Source organism: Esox lucius, chromosome 21 (assembly GCF_011004845.1).
Source record: "Esox lucius isolate fEsoLuc1 chromosome 21, fEsoLuc1.pri, whole genome shotgun sequence".
Lineage (NCBI taxonomy): Eukaryota > Metazoa > Chordata > Actinopteri > Esociformes > Esocidae > Esox > Esox lucius.
Window position 1 is genome coordinate 26,674,714 of NC_047589.1, and position 20,232 is coordinate 26,694,945.

A 20,232-nucleotide genomic window follows, 5' to 3' on the forward strand; every position below is an offset into this window, starting at 1 on the left:
ACAATAGTCCACGCCGTCCAATGACATTCCAACAACTCGTCAACCGCCCAATGGCACCCTGGTACGTTCCAGCTCAAGGAATTAAGTGGCGGTACGCGATTGGAGGAAAGACGAGGATGGTAGCCAATTAGAACGTGGCAAGTCAGAGAAGTTCAATTGGGGGGTGGTGGCCGTGATTCTTGAAGACTTTAGTTGGTATGAAACCACACAAGCGGAAGATCAATTTATAACCACACTTCAGTATTTAACGATAGATAGAGATTGCTAATGATATAACATTTTATGTCATTAATTTATTATTAGCTAAAAGCAAAGGAGAAGTCTAACTCGTTAAACGGATTGCATCCCACTGGAAAACCTGACAATGCGAAATATAGCCTTGCTGTTGATTGTCTTGCTTGGTGTTGCACATTTTGCCACTGTAATCCGATGTGAAGATGGTAAGTAGCTAGCCAGGAAGGCCAGTTATTTTACCTGGTCATTTACTAGCAAACAAATATTCTCATGTCGTTAGCCTGGAGGTTGGTGATAAGCTTGGCTGTTGGCTAGATGCGGTGCCAAGCTAGCTAATTGCGAACTTCACTGCCTGGTTAGATGTTCAATAGCGTAGTGTGCACGTTTGCAGCGAGGCTATTTTGAGAGAAAAACTTAACTGCTCTGTCAATTTACATTTTTTTTATACATGTTTGCAGATGTAGCGAAAGAAGACGTCGTAGAGGAGAGTGACGACAGTGATGATGAGGATGATGAGGAGGATGATGATGATACAGAGGTGAAGGAAGAGAATGGAGTGTTTGTTCTGACTGACAACAACTTCGATACGTTCATGGAAGGCCGGGACACGGTATTGGTTGAGTTCTATGCACCATGGTAAGTTTGCGTAAAGGTAGAGTTAACATTCGCTAAGTAAATATCAGTCAATTTCACCCACGTCATCGTTTGTGCAACTCCTAGGATCGCTTTCGATCTTAAGTATCCGTGGGCTCGCTGCACACTTTAATCTTCACCTTGACTGACTGTATTTCTCTGTCCCAGGTGCGGCCACTGTAAGCAATTTGCTTCAGAGTATGAGAAGATCGCTCAGACTCTGAAGGAGAATGACCCGTCTATCCCTGTGGCCAAAGTGGATGCCACAAAGGCCAGTTCCTTAGCGAGCCGGTTTGATGTGTCAGGGTATCCCACGTTTAAGATCATGAAGAAGGGGGAGCCTGTTGATTATGATGGAGCACGGACTGAGCAGGGTGAGAACCACTGACAGGACTATGAGCTAGTATTACTTTATTTACCATTATCTACTGCTATATGCTGCTGCTTTCCTTCCTGGGATCTAACCGTGTTAAACCTTACAAGAAACCTTACATGAGTTAAAGTCTCCCATGTATTTTAAAATGAGCAAGATCCTTAAATCTCAGAGCATAGTTCTTTGCAGACTCCCCCAAACATGTACGCCCCAGTCAGCAGTTACTAGTTTTCTTCCTCTGATGGTATTTCAGAATTTCTAATACTTGTTTCCCCTGTTTGACTAATTCAGTAAGTCTGTTAATGTGATAACTGTGGATGTGTTTCAGACATTGTAGCTCGTGTGAAGGAGGTCTCCCAGCCGGATTGGAAGCCCCCTCCTGAAGCTACTCTGGTGCTGACCAAAGACAACTTTGACCAGGTCGTCGACAACGCTGACATTATACTGGTGGAGTTCTATGCTCCATGGTCAGTACCCCAGCCCATATTTTGTTCTGGATGCATCTCAGTTGTCTAACTTCTTCCTTGCCTGTAGCTCACCTACGCTGACCTGATGTGCAACGTCTTTCACTTCCTCTGTATTTTGAAAAAAAATCCTAAAGTAGCAGAGGAGATGAAGCTTCATGACTGATGTTATTACTGCCTAATGAAGCTTCACAGCGCTGTTATAACTGTTTCCCCAGGTGTGGCCACTGCAAGAAGCTGGCCCCGGAGTACGAAAAAGCAGCTAAGGACCTGAGCCAGCGCTCACCCCCCATCCCGCTGGCCAAAGTGGATGCCACCCAAGAGAGTGACATTGCCACCCGCTTCGGGGTATCGGGGTACCCCACCCTCAAGATCTTCAGAAAGGGGAAGGCCTTTGAATATAATGGACCCAGAGAGAGGATGGGTACGTCAGGAAGTCAGTTTCAAACACAAACTCCATGACAGAAATACACTTGCTAACGGTTTGTAGGACTCAACCCGTGCTAACGACATAGCATAACCGTGGGTGTGCGTGTGCGCCATACAGGTATCGTTGATTACATGAGCGAGCAAGCGGGGCCTCCCTCTAAGCAGGTGCAGACCGTGAAACAGGTGCAGGAACTGATCAAGGACGGGGACGACGCTGTCATCGTGGGCGTGTTCTCCTCCGAGCAGGACACAGCCTATGAACTCTACCTGGAGGCCTGTGAGTGTTTACTGTTATTTATCAAACCTCAGGAAGGCTTTAATACTGTACACTGACTGTCTTATTGAATATGTTATATGCAGGTAATGTATGCAATCGTTGCACTTGTGGTCCCAGTATTCAATAGATCTCTTGAGGTGTTTAATGTCTGCCACTGTGTTCACCCACCCCCCCTCCAGGTAATGCTCTGAGGGAAGACTTCAAGTTCCTCCACACCTTCAGCTCTGATGTTGCTAAGTTCCTCAAGGCATCCCCTGGCCAGGTGGTCATGACGCAGCCTGAGAAGTTCATGTCAAAGTACGAGAAGGCCTCCAACACACTCACCATCAAAGTAAGTGTCCACAGGAACTGGAGGTCCTCTACATTTCATTAATCTATTTCCAGTACTTGTGGTAGAGAATCTGCCTTTGGGCCTATGTTATGACATCTGAAACCCCTTGCATTTTGCAATTCCGTGTATTACGAGTCTGCCGTCTTGTTGCTGCTCTAAGAATTAAACTCTTTTTTTTTTTTTTTGTCAGGGATTTTCAACACCATATTGACACTTGTATCATAAACATCAAATAGAACTGAATTACAACTTTTTTATGGTTTTAATGTCCTGCTCGCCCACTTCTTGAATTATGCAAGAGAATGTAACCATAACAGTAAGGAGTAATTAATTAGCCTTAGTCTAGATGGCACACGATGGGCTTTGGCAACACGTTTCTGGTGTTTGCACCAGTTTCACCCCACCAATGTCAGTTTTATGGATGCAAGTACTTGTACAGCGATAACGAATGCTCTCCCAACCTGAGACAACGACGAAATTATTAATTTATATCCCGTGTTGTAAGAGTTACTCAACCATGTGTCTGTGTGTGTCTCTCTCTCATTCCAGGAGTCCACAGTGGTGTCGGAGGTGCAGGACTTCTTTAGGAAACACGTTCTGCCACTGGTTGGTCACAGGAAACAGAGCAACGATGCTAAACGGTACACAAAGAGGCCGCTGGTTGTTGTATATTACGGAGTGGACTTCAGCTTCGATTACAGGAAGGGTAAGTGTCCCCAGCGTATGCTTACAGTGGTGCGGCTGACGTCACACCGCTTCCATACTCCATTTGGAACATCTGAAACGGAAAGCCGGCACTACCTTTAGCCATCTTCCGCGACAGAGTTTTGAGGGAACATTGGCCCAGTTAGTTGGAGAAGCTCATCCTCGTGTTTATTCACCGCTATCACCCATTCTAGCCACCCAGTTTTGGAGGAGCAAGGTCCTGGAGGTGGCTAAGGATTTCCCAGAATACACCTTTGCCATTGCCGATGAGGAGGACTATTCGGACGAGCTGAAGAACCTAGGACTCAGCGAAAGCGGGGAGGAGGTCAATGTGGGAATCTTTGGCGCTGAAGGCAAGAAGTTTGCCATGGAGCCTGAGGAGTTTGATTCTGAGGTGCTCAGGGACTTTGTCGTCGCCTTCAAGAAAGGTGAGCTTTACTGAACTTGTTGGAAAGTGAAAGTGTCATTAACTTGAGTGTCTGCTTTCCTGTGAGATTTTCTTGATCCTCTTGGGTTTACAGGGTTGACCGTCGGTTGTACACAAGATGTGTGCAATGGACTATATAAGTATTTAGTGGTCTGCATTTCTGAATGTCTGTTCTTGGTCCCTCTACAGGCAAACTGACTCCCATCATCAAATCTCAACCCGTCCCTAAGAACAACAAAGGACCTGTGAAGGTAGTGGTTGGGAAGACCTTCGAGGACATTGTCATGGATACAGAAAAGGACGTCCTCATTGAGTTTTATGCTCCGTGGTGTGGCCACTGTAAGAAGCTGGAGCCCGACTATATTGCCTTGGGCAAGAAATACAAGAGCGAGAAAAACCTGGTCATCGCCAAAATGGATGCCACTGCAAATGATGTTCCTCACGACATCTACAAAGTGGAGGGATTCCCTACCATCTACTTTGCGCCTAGCAATAGCAAGCAGAAACCAATCAAATTTGAAGGCGGGGACCGTACCCTAGAAGGATTTAGTAAGTTCTTGGAACAGCATGCCACGAAATTATCACAGACCAGAGATGAACTTTGAGAACATCCCTCTCTGAGTAGCTAAGAACTCTAACCATAACAGTGCAGACTACAGTTCCCATGTGCTCTGTGGAAGCTGAGGGCAGAGACTATAAATCCTAAATCAACCCTTACACCCTAGCCACTTGTAGTCCTTTGAGGTTTAGATCAGAGGGCAAGATGGAACTTCCACAATGTTGCTTAGATGTATACAACCCTCTCAGATCTCTGCCAGGGCTTAAGGTAGAGTTTTGATGCTAGGGGAATTGTTTAGGGGCTAGGGTCTAAGAGTTGATTGAATTTCTCCCCACATTGGGCTGTTACTGAGTCGCTGTCAACCACCGGATCTAAAATCATATTTTTGTTGTTGTATCTGATCAAAACAAAAGAGATTCTGCCCTTTCATGTTAAAGCATGTAAGCACTGTGTCACAGGTTTCTACATCCTTTTTAAATAAAACATTGTGAAACTGGATGCTGTAGTCCTGTGGTGGCGGTTGGGTTCAAAGTAATGGGGTCCTCGTGTCCCAGTACAGACCCCCCAGTTCAGCTGCAGTGAATGGGCGAGTTGCTCTGCTCAGACAGTCCGCTACACCTGTGTGTTCCTTCCTCTGCGTGCCTGTCCCATCCAAATTACCACATCATAGCATAAATCCAAGTAGTTGGAATGCACCAGTGATTTTTTTTGCTTTGAGGTATGATGCCAGGAGCTTGAATAATGCCGTTGTAGTGCTATATTAGGCTTGCTGGTAGGTTAGAGAGCTGATTTTTAAAAATGTGGTACAAATGGGTTTTTTTGGTCACAACCGCAGCCGAAAAGTACTTTGATTTGGTCCACTGCTGTTAATTTTGTTCTACCATTGTATATTTTTCAAGGATGACCAATGTTAGTTGCCGCTTTTCAAAGCATGTTGCGTTATGGGTCTATAGGAGTCCAACTTGAAACCATAGATATAGAAACGGGTTCCATTCTTTCTGATGTCCCAGTAGGTCCGCCATCTTACTTGGGACAATTTCGCATATGTCAAGCCACTAGTTATGTTAGTATTTTGTCCAGCAGCATCTTGCTCAAAAAAGGACAAATGATACGAGGGAGGTTAGAAGGAATTGCTATGCATTGGTAATATTGTAGAAAATCAATATGAGAACATACTGTTTATTACCTAATGAACAAGAAAGTTAACCTTAGCTGGGTACATAAACTTATTAAATTAATGGCCTCAGCTGAATCCATGTTCAAAAAAAATTATTTCATAAAGCCCTTTTCACATGTTGCATACTAAGTATGGCCAATAACAAATTATTTCGTCGGGTAACATTATTACTACATAAAATCGGCAATGTTTGGTAGCTTTTGCCCACTAAAATGTTGCGTAGGCTACTCTTATTTCTTTCCTCAAATAACCATGCTGCAGTTAGTGTACCAAATGTAGCTATCTAGCTAGCTCTGTTTAGCATACTGTAATTTGTACAATGAAATTAAATGATAATATTTGTATGAATACACAATAGATACATATTTTATTGTAAAACGACAGCTAACTTTTCATAGGAAGTAAAGTATACATTTGCGCTGTATTTAAAGTACTATTCTTTGTCTTTCTACTTTAGATACCATATTCCTATTTTGTACACTTTAATTATTAATTGATAACTATTTCAAATTGATTTGTTTTAGTATTCTGAAAAGTACAATCATTGGATGCATTACGCTTTGCCTGACACTGGTTACTTAATATTAAGGAAGTATACCCATTATAAAAAAAAATTATCCCACTTCTACCATGCATTTTGTGGTGGAAATTAAGGTTCACAGAGAGAACCTCTTTGAGGCAGGCAAGACAGAGACACATTCTAAACCAGCTTCAATAGCAGTTTACTGAATACTTGCAAGCAGAGAGACAGTGACATCTCTTTCTCTAAAATGCAGCTCAGAAGGCCATTTTGTTATACAGTTAACAGGGTGTGAAAAAAGCATTTCACAACAGTTACATTTCAGCAAGACAATGTTTAGCTGATTTAAGCCGGTTCTTCTAACCAGTGGTTAAAGGTTGTAAAGCGGCTGGTTACTTTGTTATGCTTAACCAGAACAACATTTACCGCTTCTCATGGGAACAAACTCAGTATTTTTCCATCAGTACAGCAAGGACCTATTTAAACATTGTTGCTATGCAGACACATCAGAAGTACAACACTAGGAAATGTCTATAACAATTTCCATTGTAGCTGGTTTAGAACAGTCCTTAGGTAAGATGCTGCCAAATAGCTCAGTTCCGATGGACAGGGGAAAGACATCCCCCTGTCTAGTGTTGTCTATGCTATCAACTAATTGTTATCAGGATGAATTTCAGTAAACTATTAAATCAAATGGCATGTGGTTTTAACTGCTGACGCCATTTTAACAAGCTGCAGTTGCCAACTGCACCATGCAGACCTGATCTATTTGTCAACCAATACATTTGTCAACCAACACAGCTCAATTCCAATAGTCCAAATTACATTCCTATTCACTTGGGCAGTTGGGTTTACAGAATTGGCTGACCATCATTTATCTTATTCTCATTGAGGCCGATAATCCTGAACCAATCGGGAAATCACGATCACAACGTTGATACAGCGAGAAAAGCGCCTCTGTGTGACAATGCTGTTCATTCACAATGGTTCAGTATTCAGCCCTGTACCTTTGAGTAGGCCTACTGGGCCTAAACTAGAGGTATTCGCCGGTCCGCTAGACCTGAAATTCTGAGGTGCGACACTGGGCCGGTCGGGTCTGATCCCAACATTTTTACTTATATCTCAAATCTGTGTTGGGTCTGAAACGGACTTCTGGTATGCGCAGTTATATGTAATTTACTGATTCCATTACACATTTCTGAGGTTGACATCTGTGCAAGCTTGTTACCTTAAATCTGTCAGCCACCAAAAATGCATGCGCAATGTTACAAAGACATGTTGATGAAAAAGCAGTATCTAAAATATATACTAGTTTTTATTTAAATGATGATTTTTAAGTTCCAGTGAATAAATGTTAAAACGTCTTGCGGTACCAAATTGTTGGGTCATCTACCAATGAGCGTATGACAAAGGCGGAGCTTACTAAACTGGATAACCCTGTCAGTATCCAAAGAAGATGAAGAGTGCCGCATCTCAATAATTTAAAGTGACTCCTTCCCCTTGTTAACCTATTTATTGTTGTTTATGACATTTATTTAAACATGTTTTAGCTCAAAATTACATACCGGAGGAGGAAGAACCGAAAATGTGTTAACCTGTTGTTTGCTTTCCGTCATTGTAGATAAAAGAAAAGGTGATGAGGGGAGGAAGCGACTTCAGGCTGTTGAGTCTAAACCCGACCATAACAATGGGTGTGTTCAGTTGGACACAACGTTTTGGAACATTAAGATGGCACTTCACCGCGAACATTTATAATGCCCATTGAAATGTGGAAAAATATATCACATCCGTTCTATTCATAGCGTTAATATCTAGAACATTTGACAACTGAACGTGGCCAAGGTTTTACGTGCAGTCCAGGATGAAATTAACATATCATGGCCAGAACAGAAATAAAAACGGATAATAACGATATCAACAATTAAAAACCGTAAAATATACGTAAATGGCTAAAATGAACCATATCCACCGTAACGTTTAATCTTTTGCACAAATATTTAGGTTCCTGTACTTAATGCTACTGATATTGTAGATGAGCAATTTTCTCATGGCTTAATACATTTTGTGTTATTATAAGGGCAGTTGTTACTATAATATAGTTGCACATAAACATGGGATTAAGGAATTGTGTAAACTAATTTTTATACAGGTTTATGGGGATTTTTTATCGTTGAAAACAAGAGAACAAAGGGAACTTATCCACATGTGCCCCATTACGGGGCCCCCGGCGTAGCGCCGGCTAGTATTGGCCAGCTCACTGATACAATTTGACCTGTCGTGATGCAGCACATTAAGAAGCTCTAGTATTGGATGCGTTGATTGGCCCATATGTTTGGCGCTCGTTGAAGCTGCAGTGGTGGGAAGTGGGCGGCGAATGTTGAGTGAAAGAGACGGAGATATGTTTGAATAGTTGCTGAGGCGGAAAACATTGAAATTTTAAAATTGTTCTGTTAAACTGTATACCTACAGTACGACAATTGTGTTAAACGCGTCAAACTCTCCGTGTTCTATTGTGGAGCGCAGACAAGAGGGAACCGCGTGGCTTTTGTGTAACGTTAGCAAGCCGGTGTTGTTAGCTAGCGAAAGCTGGCAGTCGGTGGACGCGCGAGGTGAATTCACCCCCCCGCTGCTAACGAGCTAGCCAACATAACAGTAGTAATCCTGATCAACGAAATCTTACCTCTTGTGTGTCCGATCGATCCCGAGTCACTTCACTGAATGAGGACTGACACATCTCGGCAAGTACGAAACGCTGTCAAAATACACAATCCTTCTTTCCTAGTTGTAAAAATGCCTTTATATATTCCGATACGCTTTCGGTCTTTGTCGCTAGCTATCGTTAGTTAGCTTGCTAGCTACAGTAACCATCTACCAGTATGTATGTATACTATGGAAGGCAACGTACTGTTAATATTTCCTCGTTGACAAGGTTAAGTTGTTCTTCTGTACTTTCCCGATGGCAGTTGTCTATCAGATTATGCAAAATATGTATCCAACCATGGTGTCAAGATTTGACAGTTATTTAAAAAACAAAAAAATGGAGTGTTTTCTCTAGTCGTGTACAGATTTTACTTCCAGGGTTTCAGCTTTGACTAACAACTTTGAACTTAATGTAACTTTTTAACGATGTCATGCATCCGCCTTGTTAACATTTTCTTGGTGACCGCCGTGTCAGAAAATAGCCGAAATATTACTGTAACAAGAAAAGGCAGTTGACAACTTTGAAATATTTTCACCGAAATGTCCTGAGTACAGTATGTGTAGCTCAATGTGTATAGCGAATAAAGGTGATTCTTAAGGACTGTTTTAACTACAGCAGTACAGTAGACTCTGAATTCAGAAGTTTGTTGGTAGCAGCTAACTGCCATGAGCAACTGTCGCCCACAGTTTTGTCACATTTTCACATTTGACATGTTTGCGGTTAATTTTTGACCACAAGAACACCAGAACGGAGTGATCAGAAACGTTTCATTCGAGACTGATGAGCGAAAGCAAAGGCTGAAATCCACCTCCTACTTTGATCTTATTAAAATTTCCGCTAGGGGCGCTATTTATACACCTGCCACTATACAAACGTGGTGAATTTGCACTAGTCAAGTAAAAAAATATTTTCTCATAAAATTATGATTTGTCCCCTCTGTCTCTCTGAACGTATAGTCCTTTAATTGAAACATGTTTCTCTTAAATGGTCAAATGTGTTCAAACCCTCTTGTAAATCAGCGTCCTCTTCTCCCTACTTGTGGAAACCCCAAACATGAGTATCCAGTGTGGTGACCGGTTGTAATGAGATAACAGGTTTCCATGGCAGCCCAGATACTGTCTTCAAAGAAGGGGGATCTATTGGATTAGACTAGAACTGGGCAGGAACGATACAATATGCGAGTCGGATTATCAAAAGAAGGCATTCTCCTTCCTCGACACAGCTATTGGGCTGATGTAACTTGTCTTAACCAATCACAGACACTCAGACAGCTGTGTATAAGCAGACACAACTCCGATTTGACTTCTTGTGGCCCTTGAACCAGCACTGTTTGAGTGTGAATTAGGGAGATGTGCCACTCGACGTTTGGGGCTTTACCCTTATTTGCGAGGCTTTGTAAGGGCATTAGATGGAAATGAGCAGAAAGAGCAGTGTGCGTGGAACTATTTATTTGGCTTAAGGTTTTCAGTGTTTTCACAATAAAACTCATTACACGACTGTAACAGGCCAAAACCGCCTCCTTTGGGGGCGGTGAAACACCAGAGCCCTGTTCATCTAAACTACGCAATGCAAGGTGGGTGTGGGAAGATTTGGATAAAGTTTTGACCTGCCGGATTTTGTGCAAATATGACTCAACATTGTGCTGTTATTGACTATTGGTATATAACCACGGCTTTTACTCATTTGGATACCTGGATATCTGCCCTGTTTGGATCACACAATAATGGTATCTGCAATATTCATATGGCAGGTTCATACAACATTTTAAAAGGCATCAAAGTTGTGTGAGAGGTGTCTTTTCATTGGTCAGACAAAGTCTATTGATTGTTCCAAACAGGAAAAGTCATAATGTTTCTATTATTGCAATGTTAAGAGAGAGTGTGTGTGTGTGTGTGTGTGTGTGTGTGGTTCAGGTTGACAATGGTGCTGACTGGGAAGCGGTCTGAGAAGGGACCTGTGCGTTGGAGGAAGAGAGTGAAGTCTGTATACATGAGACTCCGCCAACTGAAACGCTTCAGACGGGCCGATGAGGTCAAGGTACACAAATGCACACTGTTTTCCTCTCTAGAGTCTGTTAGTCCTTCTACGTGCAGGTTTCTGACACTGTTTTCCTCCCTAGAGTATGTTTAACTCTAACCGTCAGAAGATCCTGGAGAGAACGGACATCCTGAATGCTGAGTGGAAGACGAGAAGGATTCAGCCGGTTCACATCATGACCGCTGTAAGCTCCTTACGAGGGACCAGAGAGGTTAGCGTGCGCTAAACATCCACAAACACACACGGAGACTGAGCAAATCAGTGTTTTACGTTAATTTCAGTATTTATGCTTAGTCAAGTTATTAACTTTTACAATTCTTTGCCTGTGTGGCTTTTCCAAGGTCTCTAATACTGTGTGTGTGTGTGTGTGTGTCTGTGTGGTCTCAAACAGTGTACAGTGGACAGTGGTTTCTCAGAGTTTTCCAAACAGGTGATTCCACTGAAGACACTCAACGCCGTGGCCTCAGTCCCTGTCATGTACTCCTGGTCCCCTCTGCAGCAGAACTTCATGGTACACACACACACACCGACACCCTAAGGCTGCTCAGATTGCTGTGCTGCTGGACTGAGAGCGGCGACTTTAACCGGTCGACCCTCAAGGACCCAGGGGACCTAACCTGACACGCCGAATCCCTAACCCGTCCGCCTGCCTTTTCACAGGTGGAAGACGAGACGGTTCTGCACAACATTCCCTACATGGGAGACGAGATCCTGGACCAAGACGGAACCTTCATCGAGGAACTCATCAAGAACTACGATGGCAAAGTTCACGGAGACCGGGGTAAGAGGCGCGGCATGTGCAGGTTGACTGTTGACCCTCCGTGGTCCTACCATCGCCGTCTTGGCGCGGGCTGACAGTTGCCGGTGTGCGTTTCCAGAGTGCGGCTTCATCAACGATGAGATCTTTGTGGAGCTGGTGGGTGCCCTGACCCAGTACAGTGACAATGAGGAAGAGGAGGATGACGACGAAGAGCAGGAGTTTAAGCTGGAGAAGATGGAGCTGTGTGAGGGGAAGGACCATCTAGCCGAGGAGCCGTGCAAGGAGCCGTGCAAGGAGCCCATGATCAACACTGATAGTAAGTGTGTGTGTGTGTGTGTGTGTGTGTCTGCTGAAACGGTGTGTGTCAGACGTTGGTGTGTCCTCACGCTGTCGTTTCCCATACTCACAGGCCAATGCAGCAGTGACAGCTCTAAGAAGTTTCCGTCTGATAAGATTTTTGAGGCCATATCTTCCATGTTCCCTGATAAAGGCTCCACAGAGGAGCTCAAAGAGAAGTATGTGTGTTATAATCTATTTGTCACGTGTCTGTATGGAGACGTTTTTCCCGGGGTCTTTCTCAAGGCCTGGTAACATGGACACTTTTTAGCATTACACGGTCTTACAACTGCAGCCTGGGAAACGCATGCTTGTCAGAGGGACCAGGACACCAACAATGTGTCTGTTCGGTTATATTGGACCACTCATAACCTATGTTGTCCAATATGACTGAACAGACTTGTTGGGAGGATGGCTAATCATTTAAATAGTTTTTTCTTCAGGTTGTTTTAGCAGAGCAGGCTTTTGGTGGTCGGCTTTAAATATCAGTCCCTCGACACGCTATGATGAAACAGTGACATGTTTTTAGAAATATATGCCAATTTATAAAAAATAATTATCTCCTGTACACAGTACATTTGAAATGTAAAGTGTCGTGTGTGTGTGTGTGTGTGTGTGTGTGTGTGTGTGTGTGTGTGTGTTAGGTATAAGGAACTGACAGAGCCCCAGTTGCCAGGTGCTTTGCCTCCAGAGTGTACTCCAAACATCGATGGCCCCAACGCCCGCTCCGTTCAGAGGGAGCAGTCTCTACACTCCTTCCACACACTCTTCTGCCGACGCTGCTTCAAATACGACTGCTTCCTGCACCGTGAGTGTACGGACAAACGCACACCCCCACACTCTCTCTCTCTCTCTCTCACACACACACACTCACACACACACACACTGACCACATTTAAAGTGTTCTTCACTCCCTGGGTTTGCGCGCACCGTTTATTTCTCTCCTCTTCGTCTGCATCTTCAGCATTCCACGCCACTCCTAACACCTACAAGCGCAAGAACATGGAGAACCTGGTGGACAGTAAACCCTGTGGAGATGAGTGCTACATGTACCTGATGCAGGTTAGTACACACACACACACACACACACACACACACACACACACACATTTGTATGGCTATCCTCATGGGGACCAGAAAATAGAAATCGCATGCTCCCTTGCCCTAATCTTAACCCTAAACCTAACCTTTACCCTAACCTTAACCTCAATAAAGTAACATAACCATAACTTTACCTAGATCTAATGCCTAACCTTAACCCTGAACTTAACCAACAACGGCTGGACCTTAAAAAAAAAACAATTCTAACTCTAAAATTAATCGTAAGTTTGACCCTAAACCGTGAGCCGGAAATTGACTTTTGTCTCATGGGGACCGGCAAAAGGTCCCCATGAGTAAAACAATTTCTATTTGATCCCCATGAGTGTAGTTAGAACTAAAACGGACACACACACACACACACACACGCTCTCATCCGCACAAGTCGACCTGCTTGCCTCTAGTTCCTCAGCCTGATGGTCTTTCTTTTTTTATTTTTAGGATGGCATAGCGAGGGACTACTCTGACGGCATGGCAACCGAGAGGTCAAAGACCCCTTCCAAACGCCCTGTGGGCCGGCGACGGGGAAGGCCCAACGGCAACAGCCGGCCCAGCACCCCGACAATCTCCACGGATGCCAAAGACACCGACAGCGAGCGGGAAGGGAAAGACGATGACAAGGACGACGACAAGGATGAAGACGACAAGAAGGACGAGAACACCAGCAGCTCAGGTAGGTACACACACTCATATACACGCACACACATTTTACTATTAAGTTGAGAACTGGCAATTATGTGTGTGTAAAAATAATCATTGTACCTCACCCGTGAAACCTAACCCGAACCCTGATTGTAATTCTAACCCTAATTGTAAACTTTACCCCAAGTCAGATAAAGTTTGTTGTTAGGATAAAATCTGTACAGATGTCCGTGTTTGGCACAATTTTCTGTATTTTACTATCGTAAAGTCTTCAGTCAGATGGTTAAAATGAGTGGTTCTGTGTTTTATATGTTCTAACTGTGGCCCCATGTTTTAGAGGGTAACTCCCGATGCCAGACTCCAGTGAAGTTGAAGCTGACCTGTGAACCTGAAGTGGTTGATTGGAGCGGAGCGGAGGCTTCACTCTTCAGGGTTCTCATCGGAACCTACTACGACAACTACTGTGCTATAGCCCGCCTCATAGGAACCAAGACCTGCAGACAGGCGAGTTTTACTTTCTGCTATCACAGCGCAATTTCTCTCACCCCGATATTTAACGGAAGTACGTTTTGTAAATCATCTGGTGATGTGTGTCTCTCTCTAGGTGTATGAGTTCAGAGTGAAGGAGTCGAGTATCATCGCTCGCGCTCCAGCCGAGGACGAAGACACGCCGCCTCGCAAGAAAAAGAGGAAACACAGGTACAAAATGATGTTTGTGGATATCAAATATGGGGGGGGATTGGATCTGGCACATAAGGAATAGATCCTTGTGGCTCCGCCCGGTCAATCAGAACTGGGTTTGCAGTGGACTCTATAACCTCACAACGCCCCAATTGGAGCGAGGGTCAGTCACGTAACTTGGACGGAACCGGGGGGGCAGTGTTGCAGAATTAATGTATTTGAATCCAGGTATGGCGTTAGATGGCTGCCAAAATGGGAAGCGTGCGTATTGTTGGGATCGTAAGAAAATCCATACGTAAGTTGGTATGATCAGACTTAAAACCTAAGCGTGAAGTTCGATCTGTGAACGTACAAACACCCTTTCATGATGACGGGGGGAGAGATGTGTTGGTTACTGCCTGTATTCAATAGCAACAATTGTTTTGCTGACTGATCAGTAAAGCAATACATTTTAATCTTTATTAAATTCAACACATTAACCTGGATTAGAAAAAAACTCTTCACCAGCTTAATATTAATAAAGTGCTTGTATTTTTTGCTTTACTGTTAAACTACTGGTGTGTTTGTTTGGTCAAGGTTATGGGCCACTCACTGCAGGAAGATCCAGCTGAAGAAAGGTAATGATCGATCTTGTCGCTGTCAGCCTGATTATACTCAGTTGGTTCTCCGGTTACAAAAGAAAAGCAATATTTTTCTGTTAGTGAAAATAAATAACGCCATTTCGTCAGTTTGTTTATAATACGGTGTTTGAACTTGAGTATTAAAATAAAACTCCTGTGACCGACTCCTTCTCCACCTACACTCGTGACACTGCAACTGTAAGACAGTGTATTCATTATTTAGTTTAATATTTTGTCAAAATTATCTACCTTTTAATAGAAGGATTTGGGAGAATTCTGAAGTAATTTTGTGTTATGTTCTGTAGACAACATCTCGGTCTCAGCACTCTGTTTATCCATTGAGTCAATGACCTCCTACCACCTTCGGTTACTTTCTTTTTTTAAAAATCGGGGATCTGTTTTTTTTTAGATTGGATGAAAACCATTACGAGAAGCCTAAAGCAAATTATACACATTGCTATTTGAATAGCTCAACATACCGCGTTTTCAACAGCACGTAACGCGTAAACCCCGCCCTAAGTCCTAGAGTCCGGGGCTTTACACCAAGTGAGGGCCGAGGCCACTGGGCCAGGGCCTAGTGGCCGACTGGACTTTAGGGTGATGCACCAGTGGAAACGAGGCGTGAGTGTCATTTTCTACAGTTTTGGTTTTGGACTTGCGGCAGTTGTCTTTTTGTGTCGCTCCTCTTCCGGTAGACGGCTCTTCAAACCATGTCTACAACTACCAGCCGTGCGACCACCCCCGCCAGCCCTGTGACTCGTCCTGTCCCTGCGTCACGGCCCAGAACTTCTGTGAGAAATTCTGTCAGTGCAGCTCAGAGTGTGAGGATGTTCTCCTTTGCTTCATTTACATCCACAAACATTACACACACACACACACACACACACACACACATACACACACACATACACACACACATACACACACACATACACACATAGAGTCTCACTCAAGCCGCGTGTGTGTCTGTTTAGGTCAGAACCGTTTCCCGGGCTGCCGTTGCAAGGCCCAGTGTAACACCAAACAGTGCCCGTGTTACCTGGCCGTGAGAGAGTGTGACCCCGACCTCTGTCTGACCTGTGGGGCTGCTGAACATTGGGACAGCAAGAATGTCTCCTGTAAAAACTGCTCCATACAGAGGGGGGCCAAGAAGGTAAGTGTCCATTAACTCCCTTTTCTGTCGCTCTGACTTCCATGTCGTATTGGCTTCTACTGCCTTTTTGGCCAGGAATGAAAGAAAAAAAACATCTGTCTCAATGGTGAACTGTTTTCACCTGGTTAAATACATTTAAAAAATAAAAATGTTACAAAACAGTAACACAATAATTTCCCCCCTGTTAAAAACCTGTGATTTCTCCCCCAGCACCTGCTCCTAGCTCCGTCTGATGTTGCCGGCTGGGGCATTTTCATCAAAGAGCCTGTTCAGAAGAACGAGTTTATCTCCGAGTACTGTGGAGAGGTGGGCTTTGACTCTGTCCGTCTCTTGATGACTTTGAATGCAATATACCAGCCTGTGGAAAATCATTGTTTTGTGTGTGTGAGCGTGTTTTCCTCGTCCCCCTTCTTAGATAATCTCCCAGGACGAGGCTGATCGCAGAGGGAAGGTCTATGACAAATACATGTGTAGCTTCCTCTTCAACCTCAACAACGGTAACACACTCATCCAATGTTGAAACGTTTCTCAGAGGCTAAGTGGCGCGAAGACCTTAAAACCCTGTTTTCCTCTCAGACTTTGTAGTGGACGCCACGAGGAAAGGAAACAAGATTCGTTTTGCCAACCATTCCGTCAACCCCAACTGCTATGCAAAAGGTCAGGCAGTGATACCTATGGTATTGTTTCATGACAAGTTGACGGGTCATTTGAATTTACGTGAAAGAAAATGTAGCTGAGTACAAACGTGTAAATGGTTCCCCAGGGTTTTGGACTAGTCCAGTGGGTTTAAATCTCTCCGCAAGCACCAGCCATCCTACAGTGCCTGTAGAAAGTCTTGACCTCCTTGGCCTTCAGCATTTGGTTGGACGTTCCTCAGTTTCATGCATTTAAAAGCAGATTTGTCCACCTACTGGGAACTCACAGTATTTTGACAGTGACTGCAGCATGTTTTGTCCATATTCTACTCATTTTTGGCTTCCAAAAGTATTTGGACAATTTTACTTCACAGCTGTTTCTAATTAGGTGTATGAGTTGGTGTCACTGTTGAATGCACCAGAGACCTGTTGGTCTAATCTTGAATCTAGACACTGAATTTAGAATTTGAGGACCAGTTGAAGTGTCATTGTCAAGTCAAGCTGGTCACCACAATAAGCCAGAATAAATCGATCAGAGGCGTATTCAAGTGAAAATAAATCTACTGTTTTGTACACAAAGAAAGCACTTGCAACAGCAAACAACCTTGTAGAACAAGAAAGACCACTGGTGGACGAATGAAGAGTACTTCCAACAGTAAAGGGGAAAAAAATCACCTGTCTGCAGCATTGTCCCATTTAAATGCATGAAACTCTTGAGTCGCAGATTTGTCAGTGTGATATCTAGGCTTCCTACAGCCACTGTCTAATTCTATTACAAAGCTAAAACACTTCAGTGAACTTGTAGGCTAATTATTAAGCCTTGGGCCAGGATAATCAGGAGAGCAAGTTTCTTGTGGTAACGGTTATTTTCCTCCTGGCAGTGATGATGGTGAACGGGGACCACCGTATTGGGATATTTGCCAAGAGAACTATTCAGACTGGAGAGGAGCTATTCTTTGACTACAGGTTAGTGCATCTGGGTGTCTGAACCTGCCGTTTTGGCCAGCCAGTCGACTGAGATCGTGTGAAACGGCACAGCTCAGTCCAGGCTCTCTGTCAGGAGCTTGTCCAGAACTTCACGCTTTGTTCTCTCTGACGCACTCAAGGAGGCATACAAGCGCTAACTCGTCTTGTTTGTCACTCAGGTACAGTCAGGCTGATGCCCTGAAGTACGTCGGCATCGAGCGGGAATCAGAGATGCCATGATCCCCTCTCTACCTCCTCTGGATTAACTCAAAAGGCCTTACACACACACACACACACACACACACACACACACTCTCTTGCTCTTGCTCTTTTCAGGAAACCCAAATGACTCATGTCAATCCTTGGGATGCTTCAAGAATTCTCTTGTTTTTTTTCCTCCCGCAATGAATATAGTTTTTCAACCAACAAATCTCTGTTCTCTGGGATAGGTGACACTCCTGGTTGCCATGGTCATTGGAACTGTTTACAGCTGGCGTACCTGCACTCAAACTGGTGTTGGAAAAAGAAATCCACTGACTGGTTGTTTTTAGCGCTGTGATACTTTTTACAAGAGGTCCATGCAAACTCATGAACACACTATTGTCTCTGAAAATCACAAGTAGTTGTTAATATTTTACTGGGACCAAAACAGTTTTTTTTTTTAGGGCCTGGGGTTAATGCATACCTCAGGAAGTCTACAGGTTTAAGCGATCTCAGCGACTTTTTCTTCCTTCCCATCCCAACACACACACACACACACACACACACACACACACACACACACACACACACACACACACACACACACACAGTTTTGAGACTATAGCTTGATATCTGAGGTGACAGTATGATACATGTTGACCAGCAGAACTACCTGTTTTCTCTGTGACAATATCTGGTTTATGGAGAGAGGAAAAAAAATATATATTGTTTCAGTCCTTTTCTTTTCTTTTTTTTTTTGACGACCACCATGCTTTGATGCAATCTATTGTAGACGGTAGTTACCAAAGCCAGTTGATGTTGTGTCACGTTGAACTTTTCTCAGCACCCTACAGGTATCCACTTCTGCTGTGCCTTGACTCCTGCCATTAGAACACAATTGTCAGTTGGTTAGAGTCCGTTTGTTGATCATTGATGAGGATTTATGCGCCGCCTGAGAATGCATGATGACTTAAAGGTTCCGCGTTTGTATTCCAGGGAAGACTTCACTGCTACTGCAATTCAGTGATGTCCGGTGCTTGTGAATACTGCAGACTTGAACCAAAAACAACCAGCTCTGAATTGTGTTAATGTTCACGTCTTCAGTTGGACAGACTGCTCCTATTTATCCTGTTCTACGACTGTACCTTGTCACCAGCAGTTCAATTGGTGCTCTTTTTAAAATACTACAGACAAGAGATATAGGTTACTGAGGATGGCAATGTTAATAGAATGGATGTCTATTCTTTAAGTGGTCCGTGTGGCTCCTGTTACGACACTGCTCCTCAGGAGATGGTATCATCAGATTGCCTGCACTCCTGAGCTATGCTCGCTCAGTTTTTAGCATTCTGGAGGTTTCAGTTGAACTAAAATGTTGTTGTACTGAACAACCTGTTAAAAAAATAAGGAGCTTGAATGCTGTCAGCATGGCTGCTGTCCTATTCCAGAGCCAGCATACCGGATTAGACTTGTCAGCTAATCACCAAGCCCCAATTGAAGCAGGTGTGCCTTTTTCAGGGCAACAACAAAATTGTTTAATGTCTTGAGGTCCAGAAGAGAGTTCTAGGCTTTAATTTATCACTAGTTGATGGAGCCATACCCACAAAACAGGAGCAGAAGTACCTCAGTCATCCCAAGAATGTTTTGGGGAAACGTCACTCAGTACAAATCCATTTGTAACGTAGCGAACAAATCAACCCGACCACATCTGGTCCACCTGGTGTGGGGGCTCGTTTTAAATCCATAATGTGGAAGTCTTGCACCGGACTGGTGGACTCTTCTTCGTTTGCAGACGATCCACAGCATGGGGAAGTTGCGCTGTAGTGCTGAATTTGAGATTGAATCAAGCCCTTGTGTTTGTGACTGGAAAACCTAGAAGCAGACAAACCCAAGGCTGTGTCACACCTCTACATCTGTTTTGATGTACACTCCCTGACCTGTCGAGCCGGCTGATTTTTACATGTAATGTGGAACATCGACGCTTCTTGGTCACAGAATAGGGAAAGTACAAGAGATTGCAGAGCATTGTGGAAGGTTCACTTACTGAACCCAGTATTCTGCGTCTGTTTATCCCGGACCACTCTGATTTTCAAGGTGCTGATCTTTGTTGTACTGTGTTAACAGGGAATATTATTAAAAGTGATGTAATACAATTGGAAAATGTGTCCTTGGGTGTTGTTTTTAACCACTAAACTCTTTTTACAGTTAAAACCACTTCAGTATCTGCTCAATTGAACATATTCTTATCCACTGCTAAAACCAGCAGCATCTGAAGA

At 43.7% G+C, this 20,232-nt stretch overlaps 2 protein-coding genes across 4 annotated transcripts; both read left to right on the plus strand.

The window, feature by feature from the left end:
- Positions 1–169: 169 nt before the first annotated feature.
- Positions 170–4,930, plus strand: pdia4 (protein disulfide isomerase family A, member 4). The gene is made up of 10 exons (XM_010890150.5): positions 170–440; positions 693–870; positions 1,036–1,241; positions 1,569–1,707; positions 1,923–2,128; positions 2,252–2,410; positions 2,590–2,741; positions 3,291–3,447; positions 3,641–3,874; positions 4,063–4,930. Exons 1-10 carry the CDS (start codon positions 365–367, stop codon positions 4,476–4,478), a joined length of 1,923 nt encoding a protein of 640 aa, XP_010888452.2. The 5' UTR covers positions 170–364; the 3' UTR covers positions 4,479–4,930.
- Positions 4,931–8,449: 3,519 nt separating this feature from the next.
- Positions 8,450–20,117, plus strand: ezh2 (enhancer of zeste 2 polycomb repressive complex 2 subunit). 3 transcript variants are annotated; one of them, XM_010890153.5, is made up of 20 exons: positions 8,450–8,871; positions 10,744–10,867; positions 10,950–11,078; positions 11,259–11,378; positions 11,528–11,648; positions 11,746–11,943; positions 12,037–12,142; positions 12,608–12,777; positions 12,928–13,025; positions 13,503–13,734; positions 14,041–14,207; positions 14,308–14,402; positions 14,961–15,001; positions 15,700–15,825; positions 15,979–16,157; positions 16,368–16,463; positions 16,573–16,654; positions 16,734–16,814; positions 17,674–17,758; positions 17,938–20,117. In XM_010890153.5, the coding sequence occupies exons 2-20, from the start codon at positions 10,751–10,753 to the stop codon at positions 17,996–17,998; spliced, it is 2,304 nt and encodes a 767-aa protein (XP_010888455.1). In that variant the 5' UTR covers positions 8,450–8,871; positions 10,744–10,750; the 3' UTR covers positions 17,999–20,117. The 3 variants fall into 3 exon arrangements, with proteins under 3 accessions (XP_010888455.1, XP_010888453.1, XP_010888454.1); XM_010890151.5 differs by having other exon boundaries at positions 8,450–8,867; XM_010890152.5 differs by having other exon boundaries at positions 8,450–8,867; positions 12,608–12,771.
- The last annotated feature ends 115 nt before the right edge of the window (positions 20,118–20,232 follow it).

What these genes read in the sequence shown, in the direction of transcription:
- pdia4 (XM_010890150.5), top strand. Translation starts at nt 365, where the DNA reads ATGCGAAATATAGCCTTGCTGTTGATTGTCTTGCTTGGTGTTGCACAT. An exon ending in GTTGAGTTCTATGCACCATG is followed by an intron (nt 871 to 1,035) that starts GTAAGTTTGCGT and finishes TCTCTGTCCCAG; the next exon opens with GTGCGGCCACTGTAAGCAAT. An exon ending in GTGGAGTTCTATGCTCCATG is followed by an intron (nt 1,708 to 1,922) that starts GTCAGTACCCCA and finishes CTGTTTCCCCAG; the next exon opens with GTGTGGCCACTGCAAGAAGC.
- ezh2 (XM_010890151.5), top strand. Translation starts at nt 8,848, where the DNA reads ATGAGGACTGACACATCTCG. An exon ending in CCTCTTCAACCTCAACAACG is followed by an intron (nt 16,655 to 16,733) that starts GTAACACACTCA and finishes TTTTCCTCTCAG; the next exon opens with ACTTTGTAGTGGACGCCACG. An exon ending in GAGCTATTCTTTGACTACAG is followed by an intron (nt 17,759 to 17,937) that starts GTTAGTGCATCT and finishes TTTGTCACTCAG; the next exon opens with GTACAGTCAGGCTGATGCCC.